This window comes from Podarcis melisellensis (genome assembly GCF_964234715.1).
Source record: "Podarcis melisellensis genome assembly, chromosome: 14".
Lineage (NCBI taxonomy): Eukaryota > Metazoa > Chordata > Lepidosauria > Squamata > Lacertidae > Podarcis > Podarcis melisellensis.
In genome coordinates, this window is record NC_138546.1 from 15682297 (window position 1) to 15702579 (window position 20283).

Sequence of the window (20283 nt, forward strand, 5' to 3'; positions counted from 1 at the left end):
TCAGTTCATATGGTGCTCAAAGGCACACTTTTCTTTAATTCTAACTATGTCCACACACACCACTCTAGTTATTATTTTGCAAATGGTCTAGAAGGCAGGCAACAAGATTTTAGTTAACAAGATAAGATTCCAGTTCTAGAAAACAAAGTAGCTTATGCGAGTCTGGCATTACCAAATCACCCCTCAGCTAAACCATCTTTTATCTCCGTGAGGTTCTTATCCTGCTTTCAGTGTTCTCAATCTCATGTTTGATTTGGTACAATCATAAGCCACCCTGTGAATTTATTTAAAAGGTGGGACACAAGCATCCCAAAATAAAACGATGTGCCCAGTTCAAAGGCAACGGCAAACTATGATTTGTGAAAAAGATGGAGATCTGAGTGTGCACTTGATGCCAAACAGTGGTTTGGTATTGGTTGAGCCATGTCATGAAGGAACCTTGAGAAGCAAAGTCCCACACAGCAGTACTAGAAACAAAACCATTAGTCACTTACACCTGTGTTCAACCCTTGTAAGTCAATGCAGCTTGTATTTTAATTATGTTTTCATATAGTTCAGTACAAGAGAAGCAGCGGGTAGACATGCAAAGCAATTAAAGCTGCAAGGCTCACATGAGTTCACTTACAGAGACAGTCTAGCAAGTTAATTTTGCGCCAGAGCTGTCTGTGCCAAAGCACTGAAAAACACACAAGAGATTAAGAGCCCTTTTTATATTGATAAAGATTGCTGTTTCTGTGTCCCAGAGGCATTACTTGCAAGTGGCCAACCAACACAGTACATTGGCTTCTCTGTTTTCATCATAAATTGAGTCTCATTCATTTGGTTGTTGGGAGGAAAGTGTTCCTTGTCCTGTTTGGCTGCTGAATGTCTCAAGGTTCAGAGACTCTTCCAGAAAACTTGGCAACTGTAGTTGATGAGCAGGAGGCAAACGGGGGTAATCAAACTACAGGAATGGCTTGCCTCCTGAAGGTAGGTCTCTTCCAACACTTGTTGAGTTCCAAGATTTCACTAGAAAGTGGGGAAATCTTTGCCCTCATTGAGGAGCCAGCTTCAACCACCCTTATAAAGACACTGAGGGAAAACCCTCATCCTTCAAGACATGGCCTTCAAAGAAAGTTTTATGTCCTCCTGCATCTCTTTCGCTGGCATTCCTCAGCATCTGAACTGCAAGAGCTATCTGAATCATTTCCTGAGGCGGGGGAGGGTGGCTGAATCGAGCCACAGTTCATGCTCAGCACCCAGCCCAGTTTGTTGTGCAGAATTTGTTTCAGTCCAGGGGGAAGGGGCAGCACATCGAGTGTATCCACATAGTCAGGAAGCAGCTGGCGGAGACGGAAACAGCAGAGGTACTGCAGGGAGGTGTGGCTGCCGCAAGAGCGGATTACTTTCATGCTGCTCTTAGCAGCCGTTGAGCATACCATGGGGTAGAATCTCTTGTTCTGAAGTTTGGTGGCAGCTACTCCTGGATGGAAATACCAAAAAGGAGGCCTGAGATCAACACATGGTCACAGAGATGGGGGGGGGGGGGAAAGGCACACAACAAGCTATAATCTCTCAGCCATTGGCTAGGGCACTGTAGGGATTTGGGGAGCAGGGCACTCCATTCCTTGATAGTCTTACAGAGAAAACTTCAATTTGGGACGTCAGCGTCAATGAAAACAGCAGCAACGTGTGATTCTATGCTCTTTGTCTCTGTGCATGATCAAGAAAACTGTCCAGGCACCAGTCATGCTGCTACATGATGCCATACACTTGTCGTAGTTACGCTGATGTGAAGGCCAAAGCTGGCTTACATGCATATACTTCTGGTTTGTGCTACATTTTACTAGTTCCAAACAGCCTTTCAATAGTCAAAAGCTTGGGATGCTCAGGCCACACTAACAACTGGCCCTCTGACATCTTTACACATGAGAAAATTGTAATTTGAGTGTAGCAGGGACACACAGCATGCTGATATTTTGAGAGGCAGTCCCTTAAAGTTTAAACTTTAGATCTCACACTTCAGTGATCCTACCCCATATCTAGCAATAGCTCCCTCCTGCTTAGTTGCATCTTCTTCCAACATTCCCCCTCATCTCAAAACTGGACTACACCTTTCAGCTGTGCCAACATTTGGTCAGCTTAAACCTGTTCTGGATCTCTTGTTCTTACCTATGCATTTCCTGTTTTTGAAAAAGGTCAGAGTCCCATGCCAGGTGTCCAGGTGCACTCCAATAATGGAGCCTTGGCCAAACCTCGTCGAGAAGTTGGTTCTGTCTCCCTTGTGGTGGAGGAGTCCTAGAGGGCAATTGGCAGCCACAATTACACATATACACTGTAGACTCATCCTGTGTATTCCAACTTTTTCTTAAGACAGTTATTTCCTAGTTCTTTATCAGTTATACATGGGCAAGCCTCCGACTGCTTGTCAGAAAGTCAGTGAATCTGTCTTGATCCATTAATTCAAGTCCTCACAAAAACTTGTTGCCAAAACAGCTGGGTGCAAGAACAAAATGGACCGTGCTCCTTCAAACAAATCAAATCTTCCCTCTCTCCCTTGATGGCCCTCATGCCTAGAACTGCCTCCCAGAACACCTGTGCGATGTCACCACTAATTCCACGAAGCCTTTGGCATCATCCGCTTCTGTAACCAAAGGAAAGTACACACCTAAGTTCACCCTCACCCCTGTTTCCTACCTTTGTTGACACCTCAGTGCCATGTTTGAGATTGCAATCTTCTCAGTACAGGGACCTGCTCTGATGTATTTTTTAAAATATTGATACTAACGTTTTAACCACCAGCTGAATACTTGGCTTTTTCACTAGCCAAATTTTGGCCCAAGCCATTTTGTTTATAGTAGAGAGTAATTTTACACATGCAGCAGTCCCAAAAACATAAGTAGTAAACCAACACTTGCAAGAGTGAAGATGCCATTTCAATTACACATGCATGTGCAAGTTCTCTGATAACCTATAAAATAGGGATGCACAGAATAAGATGTTAATATAAACTTTGAACTTCTGGAAGCTAGCCTGTATTTTGGCTCTCTAGCCTGTACTCCAAGGCCAATTTATACAGGGTGTGAGCCGCAAGAAAAAGCCCTTACCTGTGCAGGCTTCCCATGCACATGCAGCCCATTAAAATGCACCTGCCACATGCACTAGTCCATTCCTATATGCTGGCATGCCAGCTGCACACCTGCCTGCTGGAATTAGGCTTCAAATACAGAAATACCTCCCGCCCCGACCCCGCTTCAGAAGCCAATCATTTCACTTTTTGTTTACAGTTACAAATATATGAACTATATAACCCCTTTGCTCAGCATGACTTGTCCAACTCCTTTAGTCAATCATGGTCTCTCACTTCCTTTGTAAGGGAGAATTTATACATTCATGTTCTCAACATTTCAGTCAGGGCTAACTAACCTGTAGCACTGCAGATTATGTTAAGACTAGGACTCACATCACCCGTGAACATTGACCATGCTGTCTGGGGCTGGCGATGATGGGAGTTTGGAGTCCAATCACATCTGAAGGAGCACATTTAATTACTGGCAAACCTTCACATTTCTCCTTCATCCCATGAATTATTTTCTATGCTGCCATTACCTGTATATGAGAGGCCCCAGCTATCTTCATCTTTGCCCAGCAAGCTACAAAACGTGTGGCGGTACTTGTCCAGGTTCACATCTGATGTCCCAATTCCCACCATCTAGATGTAGACAGAAAATTAGGAGTGGAGAGGAGGGCAGGCACACAGACAAAAAGACACACACTACATAAATCATGGAGCCACCTAAGCAATCACCTGAGCATTTGCTCATGTAAGCTTTTTATTTAGCCTTCAGAGCCACTGATTCTGCTCCACTACTACAGAGAACATTTCAGGTTCAACAATCACTTTGGGTGGGGGAAATCATTCATACTCCCTACTTTCTAAACCAACATGCATTCCCTCTAGTTTAGATAAAGAATATGTTGATAGAACTGAACTATTTACTGTTCAGTTGTCTAGCACTATACATTTTTATTATCATTTAATAAAATTCAACCTCGTTAATGCATCTGACAGTTCACATATACATATTACATAATTACCCTCTCCTGCATTCTGGTTTCTGGCCCATGGTTTGAGCTCTGCTATACTCAACTCTTGCAGACCGACCTCAGCAGTACATCAATCTGACATGCTGTGCTGACCTGCATGATTTTATTTCACATAATGTGTGTCACAGCACAGTATCATCCAAATTTTTGAATATCACTTTATTGGTTGTGTAGACCTATGACAGATAATTGAATATAAGCAATTTGACAAACCTACAACTCTAATGGAAAATACGGTACCACCCCAAAACATTTCAGTCTCTAATGTTGCACATATGCCTGCAGCAAAGGCCAAGACATTACTAAGGAAATCTTAGGTCTTAAGATGGAACGGTTTATTCCAATGGATATGAATAAGAAAGTCATCTTAGGGCTGGTTCACGTAAAATAATATGAGTTCTATCAGATCAGACTACTTGTTCATCTAGCCCAAAATTAGGGAACCTCTGGCCTTCTAGATATTGTTGAACTCCAACTCCCATCAACCCCAGCAAGCATGGCCAATGGCCAAAGATTATGGGGGTTGTAGTTCAGCAACATCTAGAGAGCCAAAGGTTCCCCATACCTGATCTACTCACATACTATGTACTTTGACTGACAGCACCTTTCTAGGATCTGAGGTCAAGGGTTCCCCCCTCACCCGCTACCTTATCATTTTAGCTGAAGATGGTAGCAGAGATTCAATTTTGGGCCTCTAGCATGTAAATACTGAGCTATGGCTCCTTCCAGCAGCCCCAAAGCAAGCATTCTGGGAGTGCATGGAACCCTCCAGCCTCATAGTGAAGCAAGCAATGATATGAAAGCACCATATTTGAGAGCTAAAGACACAGCTGTACACGGATGCAGTGGCCTAAGGTTACTAAGATTATGCAGATCATGGTGCCCCCACTGGATTTCACCATACAAGATGCCAGTTTTCATAAATGGCATTCTTGGGCACTGTGCCCAAGAACTCCTAGGACAGCTGCTTGGATCCTACATTGGCCGTGTTTTGATGCCATTTGAAAATCTTTTTAATCCACCAGCCCCATAACCTGACTGATGCTTTACATGCTTCTGGCTTGTTTTCTGATGTGTTTTACTGATGTGCCATTTATTAATTCAAGCTACACTTAATGTTGGCTGCTTGCTGCCTTCAGCTGCAAAAGCAGGAGAAAAATATTTTAAAAGAATACACTTAGTGTACTGCTATCAATGAATCATCCTGTTTTGTTTAGCTGCCCCCTGCAGCACCTAAACATCATCATTCAATGTACCATGTCTGTGCCATAGACGGGTGAGGTCATCTTGATTTCCCAGAAGTGTTGCCCTTCTGCTAGCTCCTTGTTTCCCCGGACTGCAGCAGTGCCACAGCTGTAGTCCATGTGGAAGTTCACCTTACGGTCATCACAGGTCAGCAATGTTGCAGTGGATTTGTTCAGGTCATCCCATACCCAGTCAAAATCTAAATGACAGCAGGGGAGATGGTATCTTTCAAAAACACAAATGATATTGGATCTCAGCCACCCAACTCAAACTGCACTTCAGCACAAATGAAGAGCTATTATAAATGAAGAGAAATGAAGTAGTAAACCTGTGTCTGGACTGTACCAATTTGGGCTGCATGTAAACACTCTCAGGACCTAATGCCCCTGTATCTAAGTTATTTAAGATCTTCTTCCATGATTTGTTGCCTTTGAAAGTGGTATAGTATGGAACAAAGTAATCGATTTCAAGAAATCTCTCCACACAGAAAACTAGCATGTCAGAGAGGGGTTCTGGGCATGTGAAAAGATTTCTGCCTTCTCTTCTTAACTGATATTTTAAGTTCTCCAAAGGCCCTGTGGAGAAAGATCTGAAATGGAGCAGGGTTGAGGAACTTATGACCTTCCAGATGTTGCTGGAGTCAAACTCCCATCAGGCCCAACCAGCATGGCCAATGGGAGTCATAGATCCATTCACTATTTTCCCCCTGCACATCTATGTCACATTCCAACACATCCCTAACTTGTATGAGATTTTAAAAACGCTTCCTTACATTCATCCTCCTCTCCACACTGACAGTCTTTGATCCGGTGAATGGCGTGCACATTAGAGCAGAAAGGAGCTTCATTCTGGTTTTCACAGTTACAGTACGACTCTCCAGTTACAGGGATTGCTGTTGGTATGGAAGGCAAAAGAGAAGGAAATTCTGGCTCTGAATCAGAGTCGCTGTGCTGCCCAGAAGAAAGAAAAACAAACTATTAGAATGCTCTTTCCAAAAAAAATGCTCAGAACCAACCCGTGTCATTTTCCATTCCCATGGATTTCTCCTCTCAACAGAAATGTTATTTTTAAGCTAAGTTCTTTTTATTTTTACATATACTCTCTGAAGTCAATGCTGTCCACTTTCACTGGTATAAATGAATCCTTGCCAGACTTTAAAGATTACTGAAAAGAATTTCTAAAGGGTGACTGAAGTGGAAGAGCATGGCTCTGCATAGCCTCTATTGAAGCTGCACCCTCTCAACTGATAAGAGGTTGAGAGAGCCATCATTTGGCAGCAAAGCAGAAGCAGCAGCCACAATAATATGGCAAGAGAGGCTGATATGACACCTGCTTATCTATATAAAAACCCCCAGAGTAGGAAGAACTGCAGGCTTTTCTGTTGTCTCTCTCACTCCACCTTCCTTTAGCTCTTATACATTCTTCCTCTGGGGAATTGACAAAAGAGACCCATTGATACTAGTGACTATTGGAAACCATACACTGCTGTAGTGAGGAAAGTTCAGCTCCTAAGAAGACTGGCTGGAGAGTGTAGGAGGATGCCATAGCATAAAATGAGGTAGGGATGGTCTTTTATTGCTTTCGGCTGCAATCCCCATCCCCACTTATATGGGACTAAGTTGCACTAAACTTAATGGGACTTCTGAATAGACATGTATAGGATTGCACTGTTACTTCCTTAACCTACACTCTTTGCACTGAGTCTTGTGCTTTTAACTAACTTCTCAGTTTGTTTTGGTTACAAAACAGTCAGTAGTCCCTCTTAGTGGTTCAGCCTTACCCTACAGCAGTGCAATTCCAAACCTTGATTTTCAGACATCAGCCTGCTCCTCTGAGGAGGAAGAGGAGTGTGTGGCAGGCAGGTAGAGACGACATCAGAGCCTAGTCCACTTAGACTGCCCCCCACTCCCAATTTTACATGTTTCTCTCTTCATCTTAGTATTTTAAAATTGTAAACCGCCTTGGAAGCCTTAGTAGAAAGGTGGTACAGGCAAACCCCAATTTGCATAGGGCTTGCATTCCTGGGCCCCCTGCACATCGGCAGAGCGCACAGAAGCCCGCCCCACCCCTTCATGCCCATTCTACCCTCTTCCTAGTCCAAAACAACCCACGTGTCAGAGGTCGCGCATCAATTGCATGCGCTCAAAGTGGTCATCACCTGTTTATAAACACAATGAATAAATTTATTAAACTAGCTGGGGGCTCAGGCCTTGTTCTTTCCCTGCTTTGCTATTCAAGTACCTCTCAAATGGAGTTCGCAGCTGAATCCGAGTATTGTGAACAAAAAGAGCATACACTCTGCAACCAAGCTCTGGGTGCACCCACACTCTGAAAACATCAACTGATGAAGTATATAGACTCCATCTAGCACAAAATAAACTTTCATGTGGTTTACCACACATGCTGGTTTAATTCAATTCCAGTGGGAGTGGGGGAAGGAATAATGCCAACTTATTTCTCTCACCCAGTTGAGAAAAAACATGAATGTAGATAAATTTAAGCTCCCTGCTAGGTTCATGGATTCAGTGCTCATGAAAGTTTAGCTTACTGGGCAAAGCTATTACAGTCCTGGTCAAAAATCCAAAACACATGCCAACAGTCAATTTTCCCACTCAGACAAACAGTCAACTATCAAGATGGCACTGGGTCTTAAGAAGGCTGTTCTACAATATCATACCTGCCCATCAGAATCAGATGACCAGCTAAGGGATCCAGAGGGCAATGCTACTGTCCTTGAGTCTGCATCACGGCGTACCCCACTCAGGACATAGTGCCAGGCTCTGCTGTTGCGCATACGGCGTGCCATGGCGTGTTTGGAGAGGTAATCTGGAAAGCAAGGAGAGATGTTATTCAAGCCAATCCTTCCTACTTTACTATTAACCACACAATAACAAGAACAATCCTTCCTTCAGACAGAAATTGTTTATTATTTATAGCCTTTAACATGTATTAAGTGATGTCCAGGCCCTGCCTGCAGGCTTATAATCTAATGAAGAGAGGCAAAGTAAATGAAGAGAAGGGATAGTAAGCAGCTATATGCAGTATACAGGGAAGATCTGTGGTCAAATCCCCACTCATCCATAAAGCTTACTGATTCTAGGGCAGTCATTGTCTTGCCGACTTAAACCTCTCGCAGGGCTGCTGCAAGGAAACATATGCACAACCCCGAGTTCTTTGCAGGGAGGAGGGGAATGTAGGAACAACAACAAAAATGCTAGGGAAAGTCAACATAAACAAAGGTAATCTATTGTGCTGTGATAACTGCTAGTGATGCCTTAAAACAATTTTTTCAACCCTGGAATTAATAACTGTTGGAATAATTCCATACAAATGCATAAGACAGACCATCTGAGAGCAAATAGCTAAGTATTATAAAATAGCCTGAACAGGGAAGGAGGCATGAGAGCCTGGAGAAAGGAGGAAGGCAGAAAGAGAATAATATCATATCAGGCACTCTTAAGTCTTCGACAGATTCACTTAAACATCACAGCAGGCATGTATGTACTCTCTCCCGCACCCCCACCCCCAGAGTTCAGTCTTTGAAATGTCATTTCATAGAGTTTTCCACTTCTCTTCCCAGTTCCCACCCACCCTACCCTGGCCTATTTCTTGAGTGCATTTGTTTTATGTTTTTAAAGTTTGCTTTTTTAAATTGCAAGGTTTCGTAATGGAAGCATTGTACAATGTAGCGATTAGACTAAGATCACTGAAAACCAAGCCCAAATCCTCACTTCACTGGGAATCTCCTCAGCTGACCTTGAGCAAGTCCTGCTTTCAAGTCTGATCTTACTGAGGGGGGCAAATGACCATGTGTTTCCTAAGCGCTCTGGATAAATCAGTACAGTGCTGTATACTGCTTTGGAGATGGGGTGGACACTGCAGTCAAGAAGAGCATACAGTACAGTACAAGGGAAAATATTTCACTGAAAAAAAGAGAGATCCAACAGGAGAGACCAGCAAGAACCTCCCTTATCCTCCTTTATGTAAACATCAAGAGTTTTAACCAAATACATTTTTGCTACACTGCAGCCAATTCCAATCATTCTATACAGAGAAGTTACAGGCCACAAACTTAATGTTTTGAAACATCTGCCAACAGGCAATACTTAGAGTACTTGCTTAAATGTGACCAAAGCCTTCCTGCCCTACTATTCACCCCCAGGCTACAGGAGTTTATGAAAATCAGGGTTCAAAGCTACACCCCAAGCCTAAACCAGAAATAAGGACCACTGACTTGATAAATTAAGTGCTTTATTGAGGCACAATACCCAAGACAAGCACAGCGGATAAGCAGTGTTAGAAATTAGCGAGGTGCCAGGCATGATTTGCTACTGGCACAGGTCTAGTTGCGACCACATGGGAGATCTCTGAATGCCAGGTTGGAGAATCCCATCTCCATCTGGCTGGCCCCTCCAGCTTTCTTAAGAAGAAAAGCAGAAGATCTTATTTATTGCATTTATAGCCCACCATTTTTTCCAAGGAGCACATGGCTCACCCCCTCAGTAAATCTCTACAACAACCCTGTGAGGTAGGTTAAAAGGGTTAGTCTGTGACTGACCCAAGGTCACCCTGTGAGCTTTATGATTGAGTGGGGGTTTGAACCCTGACCTCCCAGGTTCTAGTCCAACCACTACACCACACTGGCTTTCTAGAATACTTCTGCTATGGGGCAGCTATATAAACCAAATAATAATAATTATTATTATTATTATTATTATTATTATTATTATTATTGCCATTGCAGGGGGGAAATAGCGCCATTCTTAGCTCCCAAGGGGGTATGCAAGAAAAGAGGTTGTCATTCAGGTACATAGATATTCAGCAGGGCTCTTACAATCCAAATGTTTTGCAATGACTTTGCAGGAAGAGGTCCTGAAAGGTGTCCCAGAAGATAAGCATTCATGATCTAACAGCCTCTATTTCAGAACTGCCCAACCCAGGCATCATGTAAAGAATACTAGGATAGGCATAATGCGATTAAGGCCACTGGCTCAGTGATCAAATGAGCCACTCCAGGCAGCTCAGCAGGTCAACAACTGAGCTGCCTTGTGAGGAAAAAGATTACTCCAAGTGAACTTTACAGTCAAAGGAGCAGCTATAACAAGCTAAGTATGGGATAAAGAGGAGCATGAACAGAAAACAAACTGAAAACACATCAAGACACAGCTGAGAAACATCAAGAGCACTGAAGCAAAGTCTCTATGGCAGACAACATACTTTAACTGTTAAAAAAGAGAGGATTGCTTCCTTCCACTGTAAGATGAACCTATAATGATGCCATAAGGAGTGTGTTCCAGTGCAAAAACCACTAGGGCTAGAAAGCAGTGCACTGCTTCAACAGCAAACATGCATTCATATAATATATGCTTAGGCCAGAGGTTTTCAACCTTTTTGAGTCCAGGGCTCCCTTGACCAACTACATTATTTCTGTGGCTCCCCTATGGGGAAACATGCTCCAAGTCTCAGAAGCCCAGTTATGTCACCCCTTGCCTGCAGAGCCAGCAGCCCCTCATCCCTTTTTGAGGCTGCCTCAGCTTCTGGCAACCAGCAACCCCTGGCCAGCTCCAGAGGCACCATTTGCCTGAGGAGCTTGTAGCCAGGGCTGCTGCAACAAACAACCACACAAGCCTTTGGGAGGCAGAGATGCAAGACGGCATGAAAGGAGAGAAGGATGAACAGAGGTCAGTGTTGCCTGTGGCACCCCTGACCACCATTCAAGGCACCCCGGGGTGCCATGGCACACTGACTAAAAACCACTGGCTTAGGCATACAGAGTTACAATCCGCACTAGCTAGAAAATGCCAGGGTTGAAAGGGGAAGTCTAGATGGCTGTAACCAGAGTGACTCTCATATGTAACACAGGAGTGGTTATCACCAGCTTACAGTCCCAGAAAGCTAAAGGAAAGGCTAGGTTCCTAAGGCACCCACAAGACTCAGTAAGCAATATGTAATGTGACCACAGAACAAGGTTATCAATTATCAGTTTTCTTAGATATAAATACTCTTGCATAAAAGTATCCTAACTTTTACTTCATTAATAAATAGTATTAAATGATCACAGCCTTAAACTATCAAGTGGAAAGAAAAGGTCACTTAGTGTGTAATGAGAACCATCACTACCCAAAGATGGCAATGACATCCCATAAAGCAGAAGTGACTTTGCATCACTTACTTTCTAACACACGCAGGTAGAAAATCACATTTAAATTATGTGCCCGGTCAGTAATTAAATTCAGCACATAAAGGAGGGGCATATGAAAGGCACCCTGGAAGGCCATTGACCTTAACTAAGCAGGGATTTGAAGCAGGTCTCTCTGATGCCAATCCAACTTTATATGCAACTGTACTGCACTGCCTCAATACAGTATGCTAGTATCACAGAGGTGAGCCAAAGCACACAGGTAATCCAGCCCCACAGGATAAAATGAACTATGTTGTCCATATAGAGTTGGGATTTTATCCTAGTTCAAGTCCCACCATTTGCCATGAATCCATTGTGAAATCAGGCTCTCCAAGAACAGAACCACATTACATGCAACAATTATATGCACTTCAGATGTGCTAATATTTGGCACAGGAAACTCTTAAGTACAAAACAAAGTGCAGGTGCCTGACCCAAAACCCACATTCATGCTTCTGGTAGCCCCAACAAAACTGTGGATACCAGATACACGTACAGTCATACCTTGGGTTGAATGTGCTTCGGGTTGAGAGCTTTCAGGTTGCCCTCCGCGGCAACCCAGAAGTAACGGAACCTGTTACTTCCGGGTTTTGCCGCTCACGCATGCGCAGATGCTCAAAATGACATCACGCGCATGCACGGAAGTGGCAAAACGTGACCTGTGCACGTGCGTCTTACATTCTATTCAGGATGCAAACAGGGTTCCGGAACAGATCCCATTCGCATCTCAAGGTACCACTGTATATTTATGAGTCCTACTTGATGCGTGTGCAGTGAGAACACCTATGCACTCACTGCAAACACAACTGCTGCTGCATTCAATATGGGGTCTCTCTTAATTCAGACACGTCCTGTGAGGCACGGCTGCTGTGTTTCAGATCCCCATGAGAGGCTATACCACAGTGCCTTACAGATTTAAAGTAAAGCTTAACAGTAAACAATAGTTTAAATAATAAACATGTGCCTATGAAGCAAGCCTCAAAAACTGTCCATGCCCAAAGGTAACTGCTGCTCACATAATACGACTTTCCCATCCCCTTCCATCCACATTCCTCAAAACTGGGGCAACTGTACCTACATTCACCCCTCCCACAACAGTTTCCTTTCCCGTATACACAAGAAAACTCTTGCTTATCTACAGCTTCTCCTTCTCCTCCCCTACATCCATATGGAACCCAAAGCCCCCTTCCACCTACTACAGTGGTACCTCGGTTTAAGAACAGTCCTGTTTAAGAATGATATGGTTTACAAACACCGCAAAAACGGAAATAGTGGCCCAGTTTGAGAACTTTACCTCGGTCTAAGAACAGAATCCAAACGGTGGAAGGGCACCTGCGGCAGGAGGCCTCATTAGGGAAGCGCACCTCAGTTTAGAATAGACTTCCGGAACGGTTTAAGTTCGTAGACCGAGGTACCACTGTACTTAAACATATTACAAGTACTGTACATATTATCTCTCTAAATGCAGTGTAATATATAACCTTGCCACCTGCAACTGGCACAAGCATATATAAACCCTTAAGAAGGCATAGTACAGTCTCACATTATCTCTCTCTTTTTTTGGACTAAAATGCACATGGCCCACTGACATCTTAAATTTACAAAGTACACATACTCTGGTTCCTTTCACCGAAGGCCTAACCAACCTGTATTTTTATTTTTTAAAAATTCACTAAAAAAATATCTCTATGCACCTTTCCAAGGTGCCTCAAAGTAGCTTACATAGACCGGTAAATGCAAGTTAAGAAAATACAAAATCAAGCAAACTACTGTGTATGTGCATTTTATTTTAGATCACTGCTTTTTAGAGCAATGTTTAGCTTTTTCATGTGTACATTTTTTTTGTATTCTTAATCTCATTAAAATTGTTCTTAAAAGGCTATGGGCAGAACATGGTACACATAATAAAGTGAATTACTTATAAGAGATAAATACAGCAACCCAAGGAAAACACACTACAAACAGACTAGCCAGAAATGACCAACCAGATAGACAAGGAGTACCTTGCAGCCACCTCTGAAGGCCGACATCCTGTATGGGTGTGTGGCAAAAAGCATACTCCTACTGCAGGGCTGGGGGATCTGTGGCCCTCCAGATATTGTTATCGACTCCACCTCCCATGATCCCTAACTCTTTGACTATACTAGCTAGGGCTGATGGGAGTCTGGAGTCCAACATGATCTGCAGGGCCAAAGGTTCCCCATCTCAATCATACATGTCACGGCCACCCAGGACGGGTCCCAGCTCACAAGAGACCTCACTCCGTTGCAGTTTATTTACAGGAAAAGTTTATTGAAGATTTCTGCTTCTCGTACAGTTCAGCATCGTGGCCGTACGTCTGTCACGTTAGACCGCTGAAGTCCCCTCTGACTCCTCCCCTCTTCCACACCAACTTAATAGCCTGGCTCTAGACCACCTCTTCCTCTCCTTTCTTTTCCGCAGGGTCTTCCTGCCCCCCTGGGTTCCCTCTCTCCGTGACTCGCCTGAGGCTGAATCCTCTGCCGCCTCTTCCCCCCTCCTTCTGGCTTTAGGGCCGGGCTCCTCCCCTGAGCTCTCTCCACTTCCGCGCGCCTCTACGTTTGAACTTGGCGCGCGTACGTTGCTGCTGACCTTTCTTTCGACCGCTACACCACCCCTTGTTCTGCTCTCCACCCTTTCCGGCTGAACACCTTGCTCCAACCCCCTTTCTCTGTTCTCTCCTAATCCTGCTCCCTCCGAGAGGCTGACGACTCCACCCCCTTTACTCCGTTCCGGCTGAGACGCCTCTTGCTGCGTCTGTCTTCCACTGGGCTCCTCTCCGCTTCTCCCTTCTCCTCCCTTTTGCTTGATTAAGGTAACCCCCTTTTGAGAATCCTCTGACTCGCTGCTCAGACTCGTGGATTCCCTCAGAATTCCGTCATCTTCTTCCTCATCCTTCTGCCCCTCCTCCCACTCGCTCTCCGTCTCCTCTGTCATCTCCTCCTCTCTCCCAGAAACCCTGACATCCATCCCCCCCTCGAAGCCCCCCCTTCCCCCCTCCCGCTCGCCGGGTGCAGGTTGAGGAAAACGTGGTTCTTCCGGGGTCGGTTCAGGATACAAGTTGTCCACTTCAACGTTCTCCTCTGTCATCTCCGTATATGTGTGTTCGAACTCGGGTTCCCCACCCACAGACCTCACAGTCTCTTCCTCCATCACTGCTTCTCCTGGCGCTGCCTGCCAAGGACCTACCATCCATCTCTGACTCCATGCCTCCCTTGGCTGATCCACCCACCAACAAGGGCCTGTCTCCTCCCCCCCCAGTCTCGGATCCCTGGTCGGGCTTGTTTCGGGCGTATGGCCCTCGGGTGAGGAGAAACCCTCGAACGTGCTGTCTGACAAAGTGGGCGTGAAAAGCCAATCATCAAAATACTCCTCGGGCATGGGCTTGTGCGGAAAAAGTGCATGGAACTCCTCCTTCAACAGGGGTTCGTCCAACGCGTAACCCGGCACCCAGCTATTGGCAGAGGCCGGAGTGCCTTCCCTGGCTAGAAAATATTCAACTCCCTCCTCCCCCCATCTCGAGTCCAGTATCTCTGTGACCTCGTTAAGAGGTTCTGGTCTTGGCGATTCCCCCCCCTCAGGCGCCCTCCTACGTGGCTCTGGGAGTGCTCCTGACTCTTGAAACCTGTGTGGGGTTTTGTAGGGAGTGAGCACCGACCTATGAAAGACCGGGTGCACCCTGGAACCCTCCGGAAGGGCTAGACGAAAAGCCACCGGATTGATCTTAGCCTCAACTTGATATGGCCCTAGCTGCCTGTGTCCTAACTTCTTCTTGGCCAATGACCTGGCCGGCATCGCGTGGGCTGCTAACCACACCCAGTCCCCAATCTGGATGTCCTCTCCCGCCCTCCTGTGCTTATCGGCCTGCACCTTATACGCCTGTTTTGCCAGCTCCAAATGTCTCCGCAGCTCCTCGTGCACCTCTTGCAACTCCGCTGCAAACTGGTCGGCATCTTGAGGCCCCCCCCCTCCTGGTGCCGCAAATCTCGGGAAGGTTCTGGGATGACGGCCATTGTTCGCGAAGAAAGGCGTCACCCCGGTGGATGCGTGTTTCGTGTTGTTGTAGGCGAATTCAGCCATCGGCAGATAGTCCACCCACGCCGCAGGTCGCTGGTTGGCGTAGCACCGCAGGTACTGCTGCATGATCGCGTTGACCCTCTCCGCTTGACCGTTGGTTTGTGGATGTCTCGCCGATGTCAGGTTGATTTTGACGTGCAAGATGCCCAGAAGCTTTCGCCAGAAAGTGGAAACAAACTGGCGCCCCCTGTCGGACAAGACGGACTGCGGAAGTCCATGCACTCTGAAGACGTGATCGATGAAGAGCTTTGCGGTCTGTTCTGCCGTCGCCACCTTGGCACAAGGGATGAAATGCGCCATCTTGGTGAACAAGTCCACCACCACTAACACCGCCGTCTTACCTCTGGAGCTGGGCAGGTCCGTAACAAAGTCCAACGCTACCCTCTCCCACGGTTGCTGCGGTGTCTCCAGCGGTTCTAGCAATCCCGCCTGCTTCTGGTGCACTGGTTTGGACCTCTGGCAGATATCACACCTGGCGACGTAGTCCGCCACCTCTCCTCTCATCTGGGGCCACCAAAAGTCTCTAGCCACCAACTCCATCGTCTTCTCTTTGCCGAAATGGCCTGCACTAGGGGCGTCATGCAATTGTTGCAGAACCTTGGCTCGAAGATCGTCGGTGGGCACGTAAAGGGCACCCTTACGAGTCAAAAGTCCATCTTGCAATTGGAACTCATCGTTGTCTCGCGACCCTCCGCGTAGCTCCTCCATCTTGGACTGTGCAAACTGATCCCTTTGCAACGCGCGTCGCACCGCGTCCAGGTCGACTGCGATGGTAGCGCACGTCCACGCCTGCGGTGCGAAAATGTGCTTTGCTGCGATTGGAGCTGCTTCCTCCAAGTATTGCGGCTTTCGGGACAGCGCGTCTGCAATAACATTGGAGTCTCCTGGGATGTATTCTATTTTGAAGTCGAAATCCGCAAAGAACTCCGCCCAGCGCATGTGTCGCTGGGTCTGTAACTTAGCCGTCCGCCAATACTCTAAGTTCTTGTGATCCGTGCGGACTTGCACCGTGTGCTTGGCTCCTATTAAGAAGTGTCGCCACGCTTTGAAAGCTGCATGAATGGCCAACAACTCCCTGTCCCATATGGTATAATTGCGCTCCGTCTTGCTGAGCTTCCGGGAGTAGAACGCACCCGGTCTCCAGTTGCCTTGTGAATCCTCTTGCAAAAGAACGGCCCCAACCGCTCTGTCTGACGCATCGGTCTCTACCCGCAGGGGTCTGCCGGGATTCACGTGGAGCAGCTGCTCTTCGGAGGCGAAAAGACCTTTAAGCGTCCGGAAGGACCGCTCCGCTTGTTCGGTCCAGACGAACTTCTTCTTCTTGGAACTGAGGGTGTCAGTGATAGCCGCCGTCGCGTTCGCAAAACCTTTAATAAACTTGCGGTAAAAATTGGCAAAGCCGATGAACCTCTGGACCTCTTTCCGATTTCGAGGGCTTTTCCAGTCCAACAGCGCTTGAACCTTAGCCCTGTCCATGGCCAGTCCCTCGTCGGACAACTTGTAGCCAAGGAAATCAACCTCTCTGACATCAAACTGGCATTTTTCCAACTTGGCGTACAGCCTGTGGTCCTTCAGCCTCTGCAGGACCTCCCTCACGTCCTTATCGTGATCCTCCGGCGATTCCGAGAAAATCAGGATATCGTCGAGAAAGCAGACACACTTCTTGTAGAGGAGACCTGCTAGCACGTGGTGCATAAATGCTTGAAAAACGTGGCTGCCATTTTGGAGACCGAAAGGCATGACTCTGTATTCGTATGTGCCCAGAGGGGTGAACATGGCGGTCTTCCACTCATCTCCTTTCCGGATGCGGATGAGATTGTAAGCTCCACGTAGGTCCAGCTTGGTGAAAATCTTGCCCCTCCTGACGGTCGCTAAAAGGTCGTCAATCTTGGGCATGGGGAAAGCTTTGGGCTTAGTCAAGCTGTTTATGAACCTGTAATCCACTATAAGCCTTTTTTGGGGCGTGTTTTTCTTCTTCACAAAGAACACAGGGCTGCCACCCGCTGCTTTAGATTCCTGGATGAAACCTCGCTTGAGGTTATGGTCTATGAACTCCCGAAGCTCTTGCATCTCGTCTTCCGACATGGAGTACAGCTTGGCAGCAGGCAGTTGCGCCCCTGGCACTAAATCAATCGCGCAGTCGTAAGGTCTGTGAGGCGGCAACTTGTCAGCTTCCTTCTCACAGAAAACCTCCAAGAAGTCCTGGTACTTGTGAGGCACTGTTTGCACCATACCCAGATGCAACTGCTGCTCGGCTTCTCCTCCCTGATCGGTCTGAAAGCAATGCTGAGCACAATACGATGAACAAAAGGTGATCTGCCGCTGGTACCACGCAACCGCGGGACTGTGCCTCTCCAGCCAACTCATGCCTAACACGATGGGTGTGTCCGATAAGTGGGTGACATTGAAACTAATAAGTTCTCGATGGTTGCCAATCTGCATCATCATGGGAGGGGTTTGCTGCACCACTTGCCCCCCCAGCAACTTCCTGCCGTCTACCGTGACCACGTTTAGAGGCGTCGTTGCAGGCAGGAGCGCCATGTTGTGCTGCTTAACGAACTGCAGTCCCACGAAGTCGGCGTTGCTTCCCGAATCGATCGTTATTGGAACCTCGAGGAGTCTCCCATCAGGCAACTGGAGTGTTGCTGTGAGCAGAACTGCCGGTCTGGGAGGCAAAGGGTCCACGCTCTGCAGTGATGCTGGGGGCTTGTCTACAGATCCGCCTGGCTGAGCCCCAGTAGCTCTGCTTCCAGCCAGGCACTGTCGTTTCCCTGAAGCTGCTCCCCTGGTTGCACCTCTGCTGTTACAGTTGCCAGTGCTGCAGTGTGCTTCTGGAGCCTCTGGGGGCACTCTTTCGCCATATGGTGCGCACTGTCACAGATGTAACACTTCCTGGTTCCTCTAGGAGGCTTCGCTTTGGCTGCACCAGGGACAGGGCTCTGGGATGGCTTCTGAGCCCTAGCACCACCAATCTCCATTGGCTCCTCGCTGTCCTTCCCCATTGGCGAGGGGTGCGCACGGCTGAAATCCCTGTGCACAAAAGGGAGAGTCCTCGCTTGCGCACGCGCTTGGGGCCCGTCCTCCTCGTGCCACGGACGTCCCTCATGTCGAATTCCAATAGCTAAAGCCCGTTGCACCACGTCTTCTAGGGTCTGGGGTCTGTCCCCCCTAGCGATCTCATCCTTGATGGGGGGGCTCAATCCCTCCCAAAAAAGATCTCTGACCGGCTTACTGTCCTTTGGCCAATCTAAGGCGGTGAGCAATGCAAAAAATTTAGAGTGGTATTGGCGCACAGTCGCTTTCCCCTGCCTCAGCCCGTGCATTTGACGGCGCGCAATGTCCACATCCACAGAGGATTGAAAACAAGAATCCATCGCTTTGATGAACGCAGTTGAATTGCGACGGGCCGGTCCATCTTCGCGCCACAGATTGCGTAGCCAAGCCCTGGCCTCCCCATGCAGGTGCGAAACAATGAACCCCACTTTCTCCTCCTCATCTTTAAAATCGTGACGGAGTAAATGCAGTGCATATACGACGTCCGCTCTGAAATTGGGATAGTCTTGCAAGTTGCCATTAAAATGCGGAACCAGGGCACCCCCCCTCCGTCCAAGCGCAATGCCCTCCGCTCTGGAACCTGGGGCCCCCGCCCTGTCCGCGTGTTCCCACCTTGCCTGCAAATCCTGGCACGTCTTCTCCAAGTCGTCATTCTTCTTCTGCGAAGCAATGACTGCCGATGTGAGAGCGGTAACCTGATCCCGCAGTGCAACCAGCTGCTCCTCAGCGCTCATGGCTGCTCCCGTTCGTGAGCTTCGCAAAAAAAATTTTTTGCTTTCAGCGAGGGGACTTACTGTCACGGCCACCCAGGACGGGTCCCAGCTCACAAGAGACCTCACTCCGTTGCAGTTTATTTACAGGAAAAGTTTATTGAAGATTTCTGCTTCTCGTACAGTTCAGCATCGTGGCCGTACGTCTGTCACGTTAGACCGCTGAAGTCCCCTCTGACTCCTCCCCTCTTCCACACCAACTTAATAGCCTGGCTCTAGACCACCTCTTCCTCTCCTTTCTTTTCCGCAGGGTCTTCCTGCCCCCCTGGGTTCCCTCTCTCCGTGACTCGCCTGAGGCTGAATCCTCTGCCGCCTCTTCCCCCCTCCTTCTGGCTTTAGGGCCGGGCTCCTCCCCTGAGCTCTCTCCACTTCCGCGCGCCTCTACGTTTGAACTTGGCGCGCGTACGTTGCTGCTGACCTTTCTTTCGACCGCTACACCACCCCTTGTTCTGCTCTCCACCCTTTCCGGCTGAACACCTTGCTCCAACCCCCTTTCTCTGTTCTCTCCTAATCCTGCTCCCTCCGAGAGGCTGACGACTCCACCCCCTTTACTCCGTTCCGGCTGAGACGCCTCTTGCTGCGTCTGTCTTCCACTGGGCTCCTCTCCGCTTCTCCCTTCTCCTCCCTTTTGCTTGATTAAGGTAACCCCCTTTTGAGAATCCTCTGACTCGCTGCTCAGACTCGTGGATTCCCTCAGAATTCCGTCATCTTCTTCCTCATCCTTCTGCCCCTCCTCCCACTCGCTCTCCGTCTCCTCTGTCATCTCCTCCTCTCTCCCAGAAACCCTGACAATACAGAATTATACTTTTTAAGAGTTGTGATGTAAAGAAAGGAGGGGAGGGAGGAAAGGCA

At 47.3% G+C, this 20283-nt stretch overlaps 1 protein-coding gene across 7 annotated transcripts in view; it reads right to left on the reverse strand.

Moving 5' to 3' along the window:
* Positions 1-20283, reverse strand: part of SPSB3 (splA/ryanodine receptor domain and SOCS box containing 3) — a 26221-nt gene continuing 5938 nt past the window's right edge. For 5 of the 7 annotated variants that reach the window (XM_081888055.1, XM_081888059.1, XM_081888058.1 and 2 more), the window contains exons 2-7: positions 8009-8157; positions 6104-6281; positions 5343-5530; positions 3589-3691; positions 2152-2277; positions 1-1462 (exon numbers count right to left, since the gene is read on the reverse strand). In XM_081888055.1, the coding sequence (XP_081744181.1) occupies positions 1119-1462; positions 2152-2277; positions 3589-3691; positions 5343-5530; positions 6104-6281; positions 8009-8157 (1088 nt within the window). In that variant the 3' untranslated portion in view covers positions 1-1118. Of the gene's footprint in view, positions 1463-2151; positions 2278-3588; positions 3692-5342; positions 5531-6103; positions 6282-8008; positions 8158-11613; positions 12029-20283 lie in introns of those variants that run through there. The other 2 variants (XM_081888060.1, XM_081888056.1) reach the window with 2 other exon arrangements.